The 18,023-nt window shown below is 52.5% G+C and overlaps 1 protein-coding gene across 1 annotated transcript; it reads right to left on the bottom strand.

Annotated features, from left to right (window-relative positions):
• Window positions 1–10,933: 10,933 nt before the first annotated feature.
• On the bottom strand, window positions 10,934–16,474 carry LOC100281178 (uncharacterized). Its single transcript, NM_001154097.2, has 2 exons — window positions 15,476–16,474; window positions 10,934–11,851 (listed from the first exon to the last, which is right to left on the bottom strand). Exons 1-2 carry the CDS (start codon window positions 16,416–16,418, stop codon window positions 11,115–11,117), a joined length of 1,680 nt encoding a protein of 559 aa, NP_001147569.1. The 5' UTR covers window positions 16,419–16,474; the 3' UTR covers window positions 10,934–11,114.
• Window positions 16,475–18,023: the final 1,549 nt, after the last annotated feature.

The raw sequence follows: 18,023 nt of genomic DNA, 5'->3' as shown, positions 1-18,023 counted from the left end.
CCTGTAGGGCGAAGACTCGGTCTCCGTCAATGAGATCCTTTGAAGTTGGCTCGTCCACGTCGGGGACGGCTGACGGAATTGTTCGCGGGGACCCATGCTTTATTTCTTGCGGGGTCATGGCCTCCGATCCGTATAGAAGGCGGAAGGGAGTAAACCCAGTCGCCCTGCATTCAGTCGTGTTTAGTGCCCAGACTGCCTCAGGTAACAAATCGGTCCATCTGCCCTTTTTTTCATCAAGGAACATCTTCTTGACAGCTGTGAAGATTTTCCCATTGGCGCGTTCCACGACCCCGTTGGACTGCGGATGATAAACTGAGGCAAAGGCAAGCTTGGTGCCAATGGAGAAACAAAAATCCTTGAAGTCTTGGCTGTCAAACTGCTTGTCGTTGTCCACTGTTAGTTCGGACGGTACTCCGAAGCGGCAAACAATGTTTTGCCAGAAGAATCTTTGGGCAGTCTTTGATGTTATTGTGGAAACAGCCCTCGCCTCGATCCATTTGGTGACGTACTCGACGGTGACGAAGGCGAACTTAAGGTTCCCCTGAGCGGTGGGCAGGGGCCCGACAATGTCTAGGCCCCAGCGCTGGAGAGGCCATGTATGGGCGATCAGCTTTGTATACTGCGAGGGGCTATCTGACCGAGGAGAAAACTTCTGGCAGGCTTCGCAGGACCTTGTGACCCGATTTGCGGCGCAGATCATTGTGGGCCAGTAAAAACCCTGGCGGATCACCTTGGCAGCTAGGGCCCTTGGCCCTGCGTGTGAGCCGCACGTGCCGCTGTGGACTTCTCGTAGGATCTGCATGCCTTCGGTTTCGGTGACGCACTTAAGCATTGGCTGACTGACCCCTTTCTTGTAGAGTTGGCCTTCAATCAGTGCGAAGTCCCGGCTTCGATGTCTGAGGCGCTTGGCCTCGCTGACGTCGGTTGGATGATAGTACCCCTGTAGGAACAGGGTTATTGGTGCCCGCCAGTCCTCGGTCATGATTAGGTTGACTATGTGGTGGCCCTCGCTGTCATTAGTTATTTGGAGCCCTTCGGGGCTCCGGACGGTTGGCGTGCCGATGGTATGAAAGAACACGTCGGAGGGCAAGGACTCGCCCCTGGCGGCGGCCTTGGCCAATGCGTCGGCCTCCTCGTTCTTGGCCCTATCCACATGCTGCAAGGTGAATCCCTTGAATTGTCTCTCGAGACTTCGGATGGCCGCGAGGTATTGCATAAGTGCGGGGTCCCTTGCTGCATAGTCTTTCTCGACCTGGCCGGCAACTATCTTGGAGTCTGTTTTGATGATACAAGTGGTGACTCCGAGGGCCCTTAGCTTGCGGAGGCCGAGGATACTGCTTCATATTCTGCTATATTGTTTGTGCACTTGTCGGATTCCAGAGCGAAGCTGAGGCGTGCTGCATATCTGTGCTTGACCCCGGCTGGCGAGGTAACGACTGCAGCGACGCCTGCCCCCGCATGGCACCATGCGCCGTCGCAATGGATCGTCCAAACCTTCTCTGTGGACGGGTCTGGTTGAGTTATTGGCCCAGTCCAGTCGACGACGAAGTCTGCCAGGACTTGTGACTTGATGGTTGTCCTGGGCTCGAAGCTGATGTGGTAGCCGGATAGTTCGGCTGCCCACTTGGCAATCCTCACCAATGCCTCCGGGTTTCTGAATAATTCGCCGAGTCCCCTGTCTGAGGTGACTCGGACCTTGAATGCTTCAAAGTAGTGGCGCAGTTTGCGCGAAGACATAACGACTGCGTAGGCAATCTTCTCCAGCTCTGTCATGTTGCACTTGGACGATGTCAGTACCTCGGAGACATAGTAAACAGGGCACTGCCTGACCACGCCCTCAACTGTCTGCTCCTGCACTAGTGCCGCGCTGACAGCATGCGGCGAAGCCGCGACGTAGAGCAATAGGGGGAGCGAGGAGTCGGGGCTTGTGAGGATGGCCAGCTCCGACAGGTACTGTTTTAGTGAGGCGAAGGCCGCTGCTTGCTCTAGTCCCCAGGCGAAGTCCTTTGCACCGCGGAGTGTTTTGAGGAAGGGGAGGCTTCGCTCGGTGGACCTGGAGATGAATCTGTTGAGAGCGGCCAATCTGCCCGTCAGACGCTGGACGTCCCTGGCGGACTGCGGAGGCGACATGTCTACGATGGCCTGGATCTTGGTTGGGTTGGCCTCGATGCCGCGGTGTGATACCAGGTAGCCCAATATTTTGCCCTGGCGAACGCCGAAGACGCACTTTTCCGGGTTTAGGCGGAGTCGTGCGTCTCGCATGTTCGCGAATGTCTCGGCGAGGTCGGCGAGATGGTCTTCCTTGTTCTTGCTGGCGACGACGATGTCGTCCACATATGTAAATATATTTCTGCCAACCTGCCCTTCGAGTACTGTTTTGGTGAGTCTGGAGAAGGTGGACCCAGCGTTCTTGAGTCCCTCCGGCATTCTGATGAAGCAATATGTGCCGAAGGGTGTTATAAAGCTGGTGCTAGCCTTGTCTTCCTCCTTCATGTATATCTGGTGATAACCGGAGAAGCAGTCGAGGAGTGACATGACCTCGCATCCGGTCGCGCTATCGACTATTTTGTCGATCCGCGGCAATGGGAAATTGTCCTTTGGGCAGGCCTTGTTGAGACTGGTGAAGTCTATACACATTCGCCATTTTCCCGCTTTTTTTTCTGCACCATTACAACATTGGAGAGCCACGTGGGGTAAGCCACTGGCTCGATGAATTTAGCCTCTAGGAGGCGGTGCACCTCCGCCTTGGCGGCCTCTGTCTTTTCGTCGGACATTTTGCGAAGCCTCTGCTTTTTTGGTCGCACCGAAGGGTCAATTCCCAAGCTGTGCTCAATTATGGATCAGCTGACTCCGACCAGGTCGAGGGCGGACTAGGCGAAGACATCTTTATTCTTGGACAGGCAGCAGAGGAGTCTCTCTTCTTCATGCGAGGTGAGGTCTTCGCTGATAATGACTGTCTGCTTGGGCGTGGCTTGATCGAGGGGGACAGTCTTGGTCCCGTCTTGGCTCTGCAGCTGTGCCTTGTCGTGCTGTTTATCGGTTGAGCTGGCGGGCGCAGGGAGCTCGCGCTGGGCCGTGAGGCAGTGCATGTTTCTCTGACCGGGCATGAAGTCCCGCTCTATGTTGCGTGTCGTCTGCTGGTTGCCGTAGACCGTAATGGCGCCTAGCGGACCTGGTATCTTCATACATAGGTACAGTCCGTGAATGGCGGCTTCGAACTTATTGATGGAGCCTCGGCCCATGATGGCGTTGTATGGATATACCATATCCACGATATCGAAAGTTACTTGCTCACTTCGGGCATTGGGTGCTACACCGAAGGAGAGGGGCAACTCTATTTTGCCGACGGGAAAGGTGCCCTTGCCGCCGAAGCCATACAACGGGTTGTCCGAAGGCTTGAGCAGGCTGTGGCTTATGCCCATGCGGTCGAAGGCGTGGAGGAATATGATGTCCGCCTGACTGCCGTTGTCGACTAGGACTTTGTGTAGGTCTCAGCCTGCCACGCTGCAATTGATAACCATAGCGTCGATGTGGGGGGCGCTGCGGAGGTCGACGTCTCGTGCGTCGAAGGTCAGCGGTATGTGGGACCACTTTGTCTGCACGACTGGGCCAGTGACGGCGACATGGTTGATGTTGCGGTAGTGGTCCCGCTTCTGCCGCTTAGTGTCGAAGTCCGTGCTGGACCCCCCAGTTATCATGTGAATGACTCCGCGATATGGTTGATCGGCGAAGTCTTCCTGCTTTGGGGCATGGGGGATGTTTTGATGTTGCTGGTGTGGTGGTGGGGGTGGAGGAGGTACGATTTGTACTTCCTGATGGTGTTGGTAAGCGTGGTGCGGTGGATGCGGGGCGGGAGCGTTGATATATGGTGGAAGGGGTTGCTGGTAATTGTGCGCGACAATTCTGGGGTTGTCGGCTGGCTGTGCCCGTGCCATTCTGTCTCTGGTGGCCTTCGTTTCGGGGCAGTCTTTAGTTTGGTGGGCGCAGTCTTCGCCGTGGAAAAGGCAGTAGAATCGGCGCGGCGGCTGCGCACGCCCTCGGCCCCTGCCACGAGTTCCATTTCCGCGGCCCTGGGGGGATATTCCTGGCGGCGAGGGGGTCAGCAGCGGGATGCTGGTTGGCGATGTTGTGCACTTGCTGCTGATTGCGGCCGTCTCGACCGGAGTCTGGCTGCGGAGTCCTCGTCCACGTGCGGCTGGACTGTGGGGCATCTTTGGGTTTCCGCTGCGACTCAACCTTGCGCTGGTGGAGCTCTTCGGATTTGGCATATTTTTCAAAGAGCTGATATAGCTCCTGGAGGTTCTTGGGTGGATCTCTGATACAGTGGCTGTAGAGGACGCCGGCACGAAGGCCACTGATGGCGTAGTGGATAGCGATCTGATCATCAACGGAGGGCAGCTGTGACTTGAGTGTTAAAAATTTGCGGTAATACTCCCGCAGAGTCTCCTTTTCCAGCTGTTTGCAAAGCGAGAGCTCGGCCAAGGCGTCAGTGTCTGGGCGGTACCCTTGGAAGTTGAGCAGAAACTTGTCCCTGAGACTGCGCCAGGAATCAATGGACAGCGGAGGCAATCTGGTGAACCAGGTGAGAGCTGGGCCCTCTAGGGCAATGATGAAAGACTTCGCCATTGTGGCGTCGTCTCCTCCGGCGGATGCAACGGCGACCTGATAACTCATTATGTATTGCGCCGGGTCGATGCTGCCGTTGTACTTGGGATAGGTCCCTGCTCGGAAGTTAGCTGGCCAAGGCGTCACTTGCAGGTGTGGCGCCAGGGGACTTTGCTCGTCGAGATAGTTGACCCCTTGGAATGGCGCGACGTGCTGGAAGGTGTGGTCGCGCTAGGGGAAACGCGGGTCTTCCGGTTGTGCTCGGTGTTGCAGGGGTGGCCCATGCTGTAGGCCGAGGTGGCCTTCGCGCGTGTCTTCCAGTTGTGCGCGCTGCTGGAGGGGTGGTCCTTGCTGCAGGCCATGGTGGCCTTCGCGCTGCATTAGCGCGATCTCCCGCTCGAGGTCTTGGGCCTTCTGCTCTTCGTCGCGTATCATTTGCCGCACTTTGGCTAGTGCGGACACACGCTAGCGCTTGGCCTCCAGTATCTCTTTCTGCCTCTGGAGATTGCGGTTCTTGAGGCGCAGGGCGCGCAGCTGTAGTTGTTCTTCCGCTGAGACGCCGAGGACTTCACCATCCTCGGTGAGGTCCGCGCCTTCCAGCGGGCGAAGTCTGGGGGTGGCTGCGATTGTCCTTCAGGGCCGCAGGTGCGGAAAGTGTCGTCTTCGCAGGTGCGGGGAACATTGTCTTCAGTGGCCTCTTGGTGGGTGGATTGGGTGAGGGCGAGGGTCTTGCCCTTTCTTGCGGCGAGCAGTGCTGCCTTCGCAACCTCGTCAGCCTTCGGGTTAGCTCTCTTGGGTGCCATCGCGGGTGGTTTTCTCGTATCACGAACGGTGGGCGCCAAATGTTGGCACTTGCTCTCAGTCGCAAGGTGGCCAACAAGGGTGAACAGTGATGATAACAGGGTTACGTGCTAGAAGGCAATAGCTCTGTTAATCTGGCCCCTCACGGGCACTATGCGGGGGTATTTATAGGTACCTGAGCGCCCAGCGCCTTGTGCTAAGGACGCATGTGCCCTCAGCTACCTAGGTTATCCCCAGAATATTCACATAAAGCGGGGTTACAGACTGTAATTACAGGGATGCCTTTACAAATTAGGCCTGTAACGCGCGGCGGCCACGCAGGGCCCGTTACGATGGGCCGGATCGCACGTGGGCCTCTGAGCTGGACGAGGCCGCACTGTGGGATGACGTCGTCGCCGGTCTTCATCTGGTGCCGATCAAGCGAAGGGTGTCTGTGCCTGTTTTGTCTCTGCCAGACCAGCGGCTGCAGCGAAGACTTCGAGCGGAGGGTGACGTCTTCGCCTTCGCCCCAACAAGCGCAGCACTAGAGGAGGAGGGTGAGCTGAGGTGGTGACAAATTCTCCCACGCCGTCGCCCGTGCCCACTGAATCCCAGGCGTCCCCATCGCCTAGCTCACGCCGACTGTCTAGGGAAGGCACCGCCATGAAGAAGGTTAGGGTGCTGGTGGCTGGTATCTCCAAGATGATTGATCTGGGGAGCAGGTCGGCTGCGAAGCCCGAGAGGAACAGCTGGGACAATCCAACTCACACTACGACTGCACCGTCCATGACAAAGTCTAAAGGCCAAGGTGGACAAGGATACCATCCTCAGGACTCAGGTCTGTATTCTCTGTTGCTACATTGTTGTGTTGTGACATTTGGTACTTACCAATGATGCCAATAATCTGTTGCCCGTCTGAAGGACTCTGCATTATGATTTTCGCCTCTTCTGAATTGTTCCCGGACATTGGAGCTTTTGGCCTCGTTGTAAGTGGCAAATCCCTTGTGCTTAAAGGTTGCAATGTAGTGGTCTTGTTGCAACGCACGGGTATTCACCTAGTATATATATATATATATGGATGGATCGCGTGACTGCTGCGTGACGAAGGTCACATTCAGGCGGGCCGACCACAGCTACCATCCACGAATCATGCAATCAGGCGCATCCCCAAACAGAAGAAAAAAAAGTCGTCTGTTTTTCCTGGACCGCAGCTTGCGGCGCCGAAGCGTTCTGCTTCTGCCCGGCGCTATGCCCCGGCCCGGCCTACCACACACACACGTGCAGCTGATGCAGGCGCCCAGACGACACAAATGACGGGCGGTGGTAGACTGGTAGTGGTAGTAGGACGTACGTAGGAGGTGTGTTTCATATATATTTGAGAGTGCATGGAACGTTCTCGATTCAGTACATGCATGATAGACCCATGTCTTTTTCTTTCAGGAACGTGTATATATAGAGAGAGAGAGAGTTATAGACCCATATGGATATGAGCTAGGCAGCAAGTTATAGATAAATTCTTTCGGTGTAATTAAAACGCAGCACTGTACTGATGTTTCCCTTGCAGCAGCCTCTGCTCTTGTGCTTTGCCATCTCTTTCGCGCGGTAGCTATCGTATTAATTTGATACCCATGTGTCTCATGTGGGTGGCCGTGACGACACGGAGGACAACCAACCGAGCTGGACAACAAGTTTTATCACGGTTTCAGAAACGATGATCATGGAGTTTTATCATGGAGATTTGCTTGGGTTGTGGCATATCCGCAGACCGCAGGTTAGGGCGGTCTTCCGTTGGAGTCTTGATCATGTCCACCTCTCGTCATTCAACAACGCGCTTCCGCAGAGACCTGGCTATGCTAGCAGATAACACACATGTAAATGCAAGTGTCGATATACCAAACCAATGTGAGGGAAAGGGACAAACTGAATTTTTTTTCTCTCTCTAAGGTTTGGTTGCTTGTTGGCAACCTACACCTCTATTGAGGTGGATCCTAAGATTCACCACTCCACATAGAAGATGGTAGACCTCTCTAAACATGAACTGATTCAACTTGAGCTACTTTTTTTTTTGAATCTCCCATGGGAATGAGCCCACAGCCCCTCATAATAGCCAGCACATGATGTATATGTGACCCGATTTTTTGATAAGCTTCAAACCATGTCTAATTTTTTGATAGTTTTTTTTTAAATATGTAAGTTTGATTGTTGGTGACAGGTCAAGCTTGCTATTACCACTTACCACATGTCGGAGGTAATAATTAGGGATACCTAAATTATTCCCCGAGCAAACGCACCCAGAGAAATAAGGACGAAACTCCCGAAGGTGACAACCGAGCTACCTATAGAAACCGAGACATCTCCTCGATATTCTCCCACCTCGGGCAGGACTCCGCCTCGCCCAAGGTCACTGCCACTCAGTCTGTCTCGCCCGAGCCATCCTCAGGCAGATAAGACAGGGACACCCGAAAACAGGAAGAGAACATGCGCATTTAATGTGTGTGCCAACCCACGCTGCGGCAGCAGAGCACAATGACTGACAAGACGGCGATCATGTCTGGTGCAACAACATGATTACGTCTACAGTACACGCCGCCTACCACCCTCCGATGGGACACCTAATACGACAAGCCGAGCAGACTGACCCTCCGGCGCAATCTCTCCGCCTCGCCCGAAGCAGTATTCAGTCCGATGGCACAACCTCTCCGCCTCGCCCGACCCCGGGTCCAGCCTTCGGGTGATTTCTCCGCCTCACCCGACGTCAAGTTCGACCCTCGGGCGAATTCTTCGCCTCGCCCGAGCTCAGTCTTGGCCACCTACTACGCCGTGAATCCCGCAGACAGCCACTCCACTCAACTGTGGCGCACGTCAAGGGACGGTTTTGGCTAACACCTCAGGAAGATTTCCGCCTCGACGGAGCAGGTGCTCTGATCTCGATAAGCACAGCAGGGAATCTTGGCGTCATCCCATGTTAGGATGCTGACGCACCCCGTAAGCAGCCTTTAGCCCATACCCCAGCGCTGTTACAACAACTACGGCATGGGAAGCCTCTCCCTCGAGGGCTCAGGCGTACGGACAACCCCTCGGTCTCTGTCTCGGCTCTCTACGGGAAATCAGCAGGCGCAAGTCAACAACACAGTTCACCGTCACGTCGGCTTGCAGACGCCAATACATCTCTCCTTCGGATACAACACCCAGCTTCACTGCGGACACTCCCCTTCATGTATAAATAGGGTAGTGGTCCCTCCAAGAGACAGGGAGAGAAAACCAGGAGAACATGTGGGCAGACGTTCACTCTCCACTTTGTCTTAGATATTGGCACTTGGCTCAACCATCTCTAGGGACTTGGAGACTTCTCCTCTCCCACTGTGTTTGTAAACCCCTACTACAGGCACCTCGGTGCGAGTAATATAAGTCTCATCTCCCTCTTTTGGAAGTAGGGCCTTGTGTTGCCCGAACCAGAATAATTGCTTGTGTCTACTCGCACACCATCTAGAGTTCGGTCATGCAGCATAATTTACTAGTTGGGTAACGACCCATGGTCCAAACACCGGCACCACCCATGTCATTTTCGTACTTCTATAACTATCTAAACAGCTTGCAATTCAAAACTTAAACAAGTACAATATATAACTTTAAAAATATATCTATGCGAAATGAAATAAGGATATGAAAACAAGGTAGCTTTATATGCTCACGCGAATGCTAGACTTCATATGAGGATCAGAGGTAGTGTTATGTGTAAGGAAAATGGATCTTGGTCTATTTGATTAGTGATTTTGGTGTTTGATGATCAACATATAACCTTTGCACTAATGTATTTGCTAGTATTTATGTTCATAGTTCAAAAGATGCAGTGTAGACTTGGACTAAGTCAGGGGAGCAACACCTCAAAAATACACTAGAAGACTCAATGAAGACTTACTAAAATCATGCAAGAGTCCAATACACAAGCCAGGGCGGCGATATCTCAAGGCCGAAGACTTATCCATCGACGCCCTTCGTTTAGGATCGTGTGGTGCGGAGGGCACTCGCTATCGCCGCCCACGGAGATAAAGACGTTCGGATAAGCGACACCCTGAACGGAGGCAAAAGCCGCGGGCCCACCATAAGGTTGTGGGTTCACCTTGTTGGGACCACCAGTCGGTCTAGAGGGCGTATGGATGTTTTGGTGCATTTGACTTTGAGGTGTCAAGCTGTAAGGGGGGCGTTTGACAGAGCTCTCACATCTCTGCTCCCAGCGAGAATCACTTCTATAAAGCCAAACGACTAAAAACTGAGTTGCTCCATAGCGAGAGTGAAGTGAATCTAGTATTCATTTTGTACTAGAGAGTGAGAGCTAAAAAAACCTGCTTCCCGCTGCTCCCAACCTGCTCCCCACACTCCAACCCCTTAGGAATCACTTCACACACAATTTATCAAACGGTTTTCGTCAAATAGATTTACTTCTACTTGAGAATCATTTGGAATCACTCTATTAAAGAATTAGCTCTCGGAGCTAGAGAATCATGGAGCAGAGCTTTGCCAAACGAGGCCTAAATACCCCGTTGCATAGCGTATTCTAGGAATATAGCAGTTAACAGGGATATAACTGTACTTAGATCTATCTACTCCGGTTGCCCTATAAATACATTGCCATATAGTTGGACGAGATACACTTAACGAGACGCTGCAGTTCACTATCTAACATTTTATCGTGTATGGTGCACCTACACCGAGTGTTGCGGGTCCACAACAGGGGAGGGTTAGCGTCCGGTGGCTCCGAGGGGAGTCGCCCGTCGGCCGTGGCCAGAGGGAGGGGATACCTGTCCTCTCGTTGTTGGGAGCATGTTGATCCACGGGGACAAGACAAGGTGCTGTGATGCTGACCATAATCCCTATACAGTGCATCATTTGTACACTTGTTTGTATTGATTTGTATGCTGTCAGACTGACATGTGTTGATGTATAGGAATTCTTCTTCAGTGTAACATATTATGAGTTGAAAAAAGTAGTAAAAAGGCTAGGAGATACCTAGGGTGGAAAAAACTTTTTTTTGGAAACTGAAGAACTGGTTTGCTGACGCAGGAAGAACTTTACAGACCGCAGGACTTCATCACAACTTGTAGTAGCCTGGAAAACAGGGGATTTGGCTACAAGCTCTCCCTGGTCAGGCCGTTTCAGATTTTCAGTCTTTTTTCAGACAAGCTTTGTCCATTCTCAGTTTCGGCTTGTCTATCAGTCAGGTAGCACATGAATGAAGTCACAAGTTCTAGAACATATGATGATTTTAGGGTATGTTTGGTTTCCTGTCTAACTTGCCACACTTTACCTAACTTTTCTGCCTAAGGTTAGAGCCCTGTTTGGTTTTCTAGCTAAGGCGCCATAATCTGCCTAACCTTAGTCGCTCGAATTGAAGAACTAAGGTTAGGCAGAGGCACGTTATGGCGTCTTAGGTAACAAACCAAACAGACTCTAGTTTTTCAATTTGAACGACTAACCTTAGGCAAAGTGTGGCGTAGTTAGCCACGAACCAAACAGACTTAAATCTCGGCCATTTCCACATAGTACTTTTGTTTAAAAAGGCCCAATCAAACAACTAATCAACCCACCTTACATTCTCCTCCACAGATACGAGGTACCATGCATGTAGTAGGACTATTGTGCTAGCATATAAAGTGCTAGGAGTATAAGGTTGCAAATACTACGTACACGTACGTACTAAAGCCTACATCCATCAGGGTTTGAAGAGAGGATCAGGACGTGAGTCCGGCGGTGTACTTGACGCCGGTGGGCGGCAACCACATGTTGCCCTCGATGAACTGCGCGACGGTGAAGTTGCCGGCCTCGGTGGGGCTGGTCATAACGTGGAAGCCGGGCCACTTGACCCGCGCGGCGACGGTGGCGCCGGGGCCGGTGTTGGCGTACTCCCCGTAGTAGAGCGTGTCGAGCGCGAAGTCCCCGTCCCACGCGAGCCAGCCCTCGGGGCGCACCACGTCGCCGATGTACGACTGCATGAACACCACCCGGGAGTAGGGCTTCCAGGGCCGGCCGAGGTACGTCTGCGTGGTCGCGGTCCCGTTGCTGTTGCTGGACTGGGCCTGCTGCTGCTGCTGCTGCAGGAGGAGGTCGGGGTGGGCGGAGACGTTGCAGAACTGGAAGGCGAAGCCCGTGGTCATGTTGGCGTCGAGGCGGCCCTGCGCGGTGACGGAGTTCTTCTGGCCGGGCAGCGGGCGGCGCGCGAGGAGCGCGCAGTCCTGGAACACGGCGGCGGCGTTGCCGAAGACGAAGTCGACGGTGCCCGCGACGCGGCAGTCGCGGTAGAACTGGCGCAGCGAGTGCGCGTACAGCGTGTCCTGGTACCCCTCGAAGGCGCAGCGGTAGAAGACGGAGAGGTCCGAGTCGCACCGCAGCGCCACGGCCTGGTGCTTCGCCGGCCCCGCCGTGTTCTCGAACGTCAGGTCCCGCGCGATGAAGCCCTTGCCGTTCACAGCTGCAAAACCGATCGGAATTGCGTCAGATTGATTGATGGTTGGCACAGGGGCACAGCTGCACAGGTACAGTAAGGGGGTGTTTGGTTTGCCCCTGCTAAAATTTAGTCTCTATCACATCGAATGTTTGAACCTCCGTTCGAGATATTAAATGTAGTCGAATTATAAAACTAATTTCTCAGCCGAAGATTAAAAAGTGAGACGAATCTAGTACAGTTGGTTGGGTCTATATTTCATACTCCTATTTGAAAGTCAAACGCTTAATGTGATCCGTGCTAAACTTTAGTCCACAGAACCAAACACCCCCTAAGGGCATGTTCGATTACAGTAATCCAGAGGGGGATTGGAGGGGATTAAATCCCCTCCTAGTCAAAAATGACTATGCGGGGATTTAAACCCCTCTAATCCCCCTCTGGATTGGTGTAACCGAACAAGCCCTAAGTAAGTAGTAGGCAGGTCGTCGACAAATGCCCTCAGAGTCCCCATGCCATGCCATGCATGCGCATGTGCTCTGCTCTCGGCCGGCACCTGTGGCTGTGGGTGCCTGCCACCCCTGGCCTCGAGTACGCATCACAGTACAGAACAGGCAGTGAGTGAGGCGATCGAATGGATCTCGTCTGACAGGAAAGACGAAGGGGCCCACACAGGTCATATGGACAAGGACGCTAAATTAAAGGGGTGTTTGGTTTGCCCCTGCTAAAATTTAGCCCCTATCACATCGAATGTTTGAACCTCCGTTCGGGGTATTAAATATAGTCGGATTATAAAACTAATTTCTCAGTCGAAGATTAAAAAGTGAGACGAATCTAGTACAGTTGGTTGGGTCTATATTTTATACTCTCCTATTTGAAAGTCAAACGCTTGATGTGACCCGGGCTAAACTTTAGTCCACAGAACCAAACACCCCTTAATTCGGTCATGCATGCTGACTGAATTCCAAGAACCAGAGAGCCGCCGACAGCCGAGACTGGACACTGGACGACGGGATTCCGAGCCGAGCTCAGAGGGCGAGACGCGATCACGCGAGAGACAGACAGAGACTAGCAGCGCCTGCACATGCATGCTGCTGTGCTGCCAGTGCTAGCCAACCCTCAGGAATTATATTGGCGCCCAGCTGACGCAGGCTCGAGAAGCAGGCGAGGCAAGCAGCACAGCAGTGCAGCAACGGCATCTTTTTGTGCAGGAAGATGATAGAGTACGTATCATTGTTGCGTCGGTGCGGTCGTCCGGACTCCGGACTGTCCTGGAGAGGATGACGGTCGATCCGCGGCTGGCAAGAAGACGCCAGACGATGGATGATGTGAATCCTCGTCCTCTCAAAGCTCTTGGGCCCCTCAGCACTCAGCAGATGGCTTGTGCCCGTGCCCGATAGGATGGTAGGGTGCCGGCTGGCCCTTGACCGGAGAGGCGGAAACTATGCGCAGTCTCCGCGGCAAGCCGAGCAACCGGGCCCACCGTAGCCCCAGCTCATGCATGGAGATTGGAGAGCCATGGACAGTTGGATACGGGAGGTGCCGGGTTCATTTAAACTCGTGCATGCATGCATGGCATAGCGTCCCAACCACTCTGAAATCCAGAACTGGTCGTCCGGTCAGTGTTAATGCTGCACGTTAGGCGGGGCCGGGGGGTGGGGATGGTGGCGGGGCTTCAATGTATACACTGCACTGCTGCACAGTGGGCCAGTGGCACAGTTGTTCGTGGAGCCTTCCTTCCCTTTCCGGGTCGCCGGCCGTACTCGCACAGTTGCACCTAGCTAGCTACAGCAGCACGGCGGGAACTGCGTGCGCCGCAGCTGCCCGTGTGCGGGCGAGACGGTGCATGACAGGGCTCACGAGTCATCAGGTGGTAACTAAAAACAACGTGACACTGCATCAACTCCTCCGGCAAGTATATGGGGGTGTTTGGTTACACCCCGCTAAAATTTAGCCCCTGTCTCATCGAATGTTTAAACCTCCGTTCCGGGTATTAAATGTAGTCGGATTATAAAACTAATTTGTCAGCCGAAGATTAAAAGACGAGACGAATCTAGTTCAGTTGGTTGGGTCTATATTTCATACTCCTATTTAAAAGCCAAACGCTTGATATGACCCGGGCTAAACTTTAGCAGGAGCAACCAAACACCCCCTGTGTATGTAAACTACTTCTGCTATACGTTCAAGCCCGTACGTACGTGCCGGCCAGGCCAGAGAGGCTCCCTCTCGAAGGCTGGAATGGAAAGGACCTCCGAGTTTCGAAACCATGCATGCATGGAGCTTCCAAGGCCGGCCCTGAGGGGTGTCGTGGGTGTGGCCGTACCGGGCCCCTAAAAAAGAGTCCCCTAGCTACTGGACGCTAGTATTTTTTTAAATCTATCTATAATAGACATAAATACTCAAAAAACGATGTGTTATCGAGTTATCGACTAGTCTCGTTTATATTGTTGAACTAATGTCTCAATTACTTATGAATACTTCATCCGTTTCAAAATAATATTTGGTTTAACTCTTAATTTTATGTTTATATTGATGATGATAAATCCACTAAAGAAGCAAAACAAATTTTATTTTAATATAGAGAGAGTATTATAAACTATACATATGATGGTTGCTTGGTAGAGAGAAGCTTTTTAAAATAAAAAAATATGAACTATTTATAGTCAACAATAACTCAAGAGAGGTTAAATCGAAAAAAATTGTTGGATAAGATTGATCTCGATGATATAAGCGATGCACTTGTATCACAAAATGTTAGAAGATATTTTTAATGATATCATATAACAAATAAGTGTTTTTGCTATATTTTATATCTGTTATCTTATAAACTTTAAAACAGTGCATAATAATTTTTATACGTCAAATATTCGATGATATATGTATAATTATATATATTTGTGTGTGAATAGGACCTCTATATCGAATTTGGCACTGGATCGGCCGCCGGGCTGGGAGCTTCCCTAATCTCTATGGATCAATGTTTGGTACTGGCACGGCGCGGTCAGCACCACACTCTCGCGGTTGGGTTGGTACCGCGCGCACCGACCCGTGGTACTGCTTGCAGGTGGTGATCTGTGACACCTGACGTGCACCGCAGCGTACGGTCGGTCGTAGCAATATATATACCGCTGTGCAATGCAATGATGACATCTTGACCGTATTTCTACGTTGCCATATACGCCTAGTACTGTAGTAAACAGTTACTTAAAGCTGATAATGTGTAAGCTTTACTGTAGTGAGCTCATCCCAGGAGAAGAATTAAACGGATTGCATTGCATTATTCGCGTATTCAATTCGTGGAGTAGCCATCAAGTCGGTCCTGCTGAGCGTGTTTTCAAACGACTGTCTAACGTTTAAATGGACTCTCGCTCCAAACGTGGTCGAGTTAGGGGGTGTTTGGTTTCTAGGGACTAATTTTTAGTCCCTCCACTTAATTCTATTTTAGTCCCTAAATTACTAAATATAGAAACTAAAACTCTATTTTAGTTTCCCTATTTAACAATTTATGAACTAAAATGGAATTAAGTGGAGGGACTAAAGTTTAGTCCCTATAAACCAAACACCCCCTTAGTTTTCATGAAATTTTTAGTTATTTTTATTTGGAGTGCATGAGGGAGGAGGGGGAGGAACAGTTAGTAGACACGGTGCGCTCACCGACGGTGGCGCTGCGATAGGTGGTGTAGCCGTCGCCGTAGCTGCGGCGGCCGGAGATGACCGTGGCGCCCATGCCGTCGCCGACCAGCATCAGGTTCCACTTCTTCTTCTTCACCTCCACCGTCTCCCTGTACACGCCCTTCCTCACGTACACCACGTACCGCGCCGCGCTCTGCGCGGGCGCCGCCTCCACGGCCGCGCCCACCGTCGTGAAGTTGCCGCTCCCGTCCTGCGCCACCACGGCGTCCACCGCCAGGCCTCCGGGCCCCACAGGCATCTGCAGCAGCCGCCGCTCCCTCGCGCGCAGCCACCGCGGCGGGGCGGCGCCGCGGCGGGAGGAGGAGGGCGGCAACGACGACGCCGGAGCGGTCGCGTCGTCGCCGCCGGCGACCTGGCCGAGGCCGTCGGCCAGAAGCGACGTGACGGCGTCCAGCCCCGCGGCAACCAGCGAGCCCAGCACGGAGCCGGTCGCGTCCAGGCCTTCCTTGCAGGTGTCCTGGTTCCCGAGCGCGCCGCTCAGCCAGGACTGCAGGTCGGACCGGGCGTCGCCGGTGCCGAGGCGGCCGCCGCCCGCCCCGCTCGAGTCGGTGGACATGGACATGGACCACGACATCTCGTCGGAGGAGAGGTCGAGGAGGTCGAGGCAGTCGGCGACGGCGGACGACAGGCGGAGGTCGCCGCCGCCGTCCCCGAGGATGCCGCCGATGGGGAACGACGAGATGATGGATGTGACGTCCTTGACCGCGTCCAGCGCCTCGCGCAGCGTGGAGAGCAGCCCCGCCGACACCGAGGCGCCGCCCTCCCTTGCCTTCGCCGCCGGCGGAAGTCTCGGCGGGGGCGCATTATTGCTCAGGGGAAGCAGGGAGGCACTGGCAGCGGCCAGCAGCAGCGACAGCACGAGGAGGAGCTGAGGTGCTGTGCCGCGCGGAGACGCCCACGCCATAGTAGTTTCCCGCTAGCTAGCGAGAGCGAGCGAGAGTGTGTCGGCGGTGGTGTGGTGTGGGTTCCTGCTCGGGTGATGGGCTTTATAACCATAATCGATCGGCTTATCACCACGTCCGGAAAAAAGACGACGAAAAGGCTGTCGAAACGTGTTCCAGCTTGTGACAGCTGAGTACTAGTAACGCAGTACAATAAAGCCGTAGATTTACGACGGCCAAAGCAAGTGTGAAGCTGTCGAAAATAGTCTATTTCTAACGGCCCAAACTTATTTTTAACGATACCTGTCCTCGATCGTAACGGATCGGAAATAAGTCTATTTTCGACGGTCCGAAGAGGCCATCGGCATTTAACCTCTGTAACAGTATTACCGGCCGTGAGTGGAGCCCACTCCTCTTATATCCGACGGCCCCCACTAAGGCGTCGAACATAATACAACCTCATGTCCAACGGCTTAGCCGTCGAACATAATGATACTCAGCAGTGGCAAAAAATCCTGTTTTTGTAAATTTCTAACATTTACAACCACATATACACATAAGTATTCATATACAACCATATATATACACAGATTTCATACAACCACATATATACACATATTTCATATACAACAACATATTCACATTCACATTTACATTCACATACATCAGTTCACATAAGTATTCAAATTCTCAAACATCACCTCACATTCACGAACACATAGTCCCAAATAGTTGTACCAAGTCTTTTACATCAACATACAGTTCCAAATTAAACACTGACATAGTTTGACACATAGTCTTTGACATGGACACTGACATAGTTCCAAATCAAACACATTTGACGAACTGTCACACATATCCGTTACCTGGTTGGTTGGAGTTATAACCACTTCCTCCGGCTGGACTCTGGGTGTTGAAAAGGCTGTTCACCCAAGAAGTCGATGTGTTGTCTTGACCAGACACATCTCCAGGTGTGGCAACTGAAACGGGAGGTCTCTGAAAGCCCTATAACACACACATGAAATATTAACCACTAAGTTTTTTATTTTAACACATAAGACATCTATGGACATGTCACACACGCATATGTGTACATACCACAGGGAATTGTGGCGGAGGTGGAGGCAATGGAAGGTAAATGTGCCCTTGGGCCATTTCTATAAATGTTTTGGTGATTAGATGCCCAACACATAATGTTTTAGTTGATATGTGCTAAGCATCAAAGAGATGCAAATCAAGAATCAAGGTATGACTCAAGCCTTATTGAATTGTTTTTGATACTAACATATTCCTCTAAGTGCTAGGAACCTTGTCAAATCAAATGAGATTGGATTGGAGAAGTTTGGCTAAGTCCAGCCAAACTTGCACGAGCCTGCGGTGCACCGGACAGTGTCTGGTGCCCAGGCTGGCGCACACAACGAACTCACTGCTCTCGGGAAAAGTTGGGGGCGGCTATAATTCACCGGATTGTCCGGTGTGCACCAACTATCAAGTGAGCCAGCTGCGCCCATGCCAACGGTCGACAGCGCAATCAGCGGGCGACGCGTGACTCGCGCCAACGGTCACCAGGCCGCACCGGACTGTCCGGTGTACCAAGAGGGTCGTGGCTGCAACAGTTGGATTTGCCA

The sequence above is a fragment of the Zea mays genome, chromosome 4 (genome assembly GCF_902167145.1).
Source record: "Zea mays cultivar B73 chromosome 4, Zm-B73-REFERENCE-NAM-5.0, whole genome shotgun sequence".
NCBI lineage: Eukaryota > Viridiplantae > Streptophyta > Magnoliopsida > Poales > Poaceae > Zea > Zea mays.
The sequence above is the reverse complement of the archived record's forward strand: the minus strand, read 5'-3'. Positions and strand labels throughout refer to the sequence as shown.

Bases quoted from the DNA above. Each gene is read 5' to 3' on its own strand.
- LOC100281178 (NM_001154097.2), bottom strand. From the start codon at position 16,418: ATGGCGTGGGCGTCTCCGCGCGGCACAGCACCTCAGCTCCTCCTCGTG. The intron at 11,852-15,475 runs GTGAGCGCACCG...TCGGTTTTGCAG, and splicing joins CTATCGCAGCGCCACCGTCG to CTGTGAACGGCAAGGGCTTC.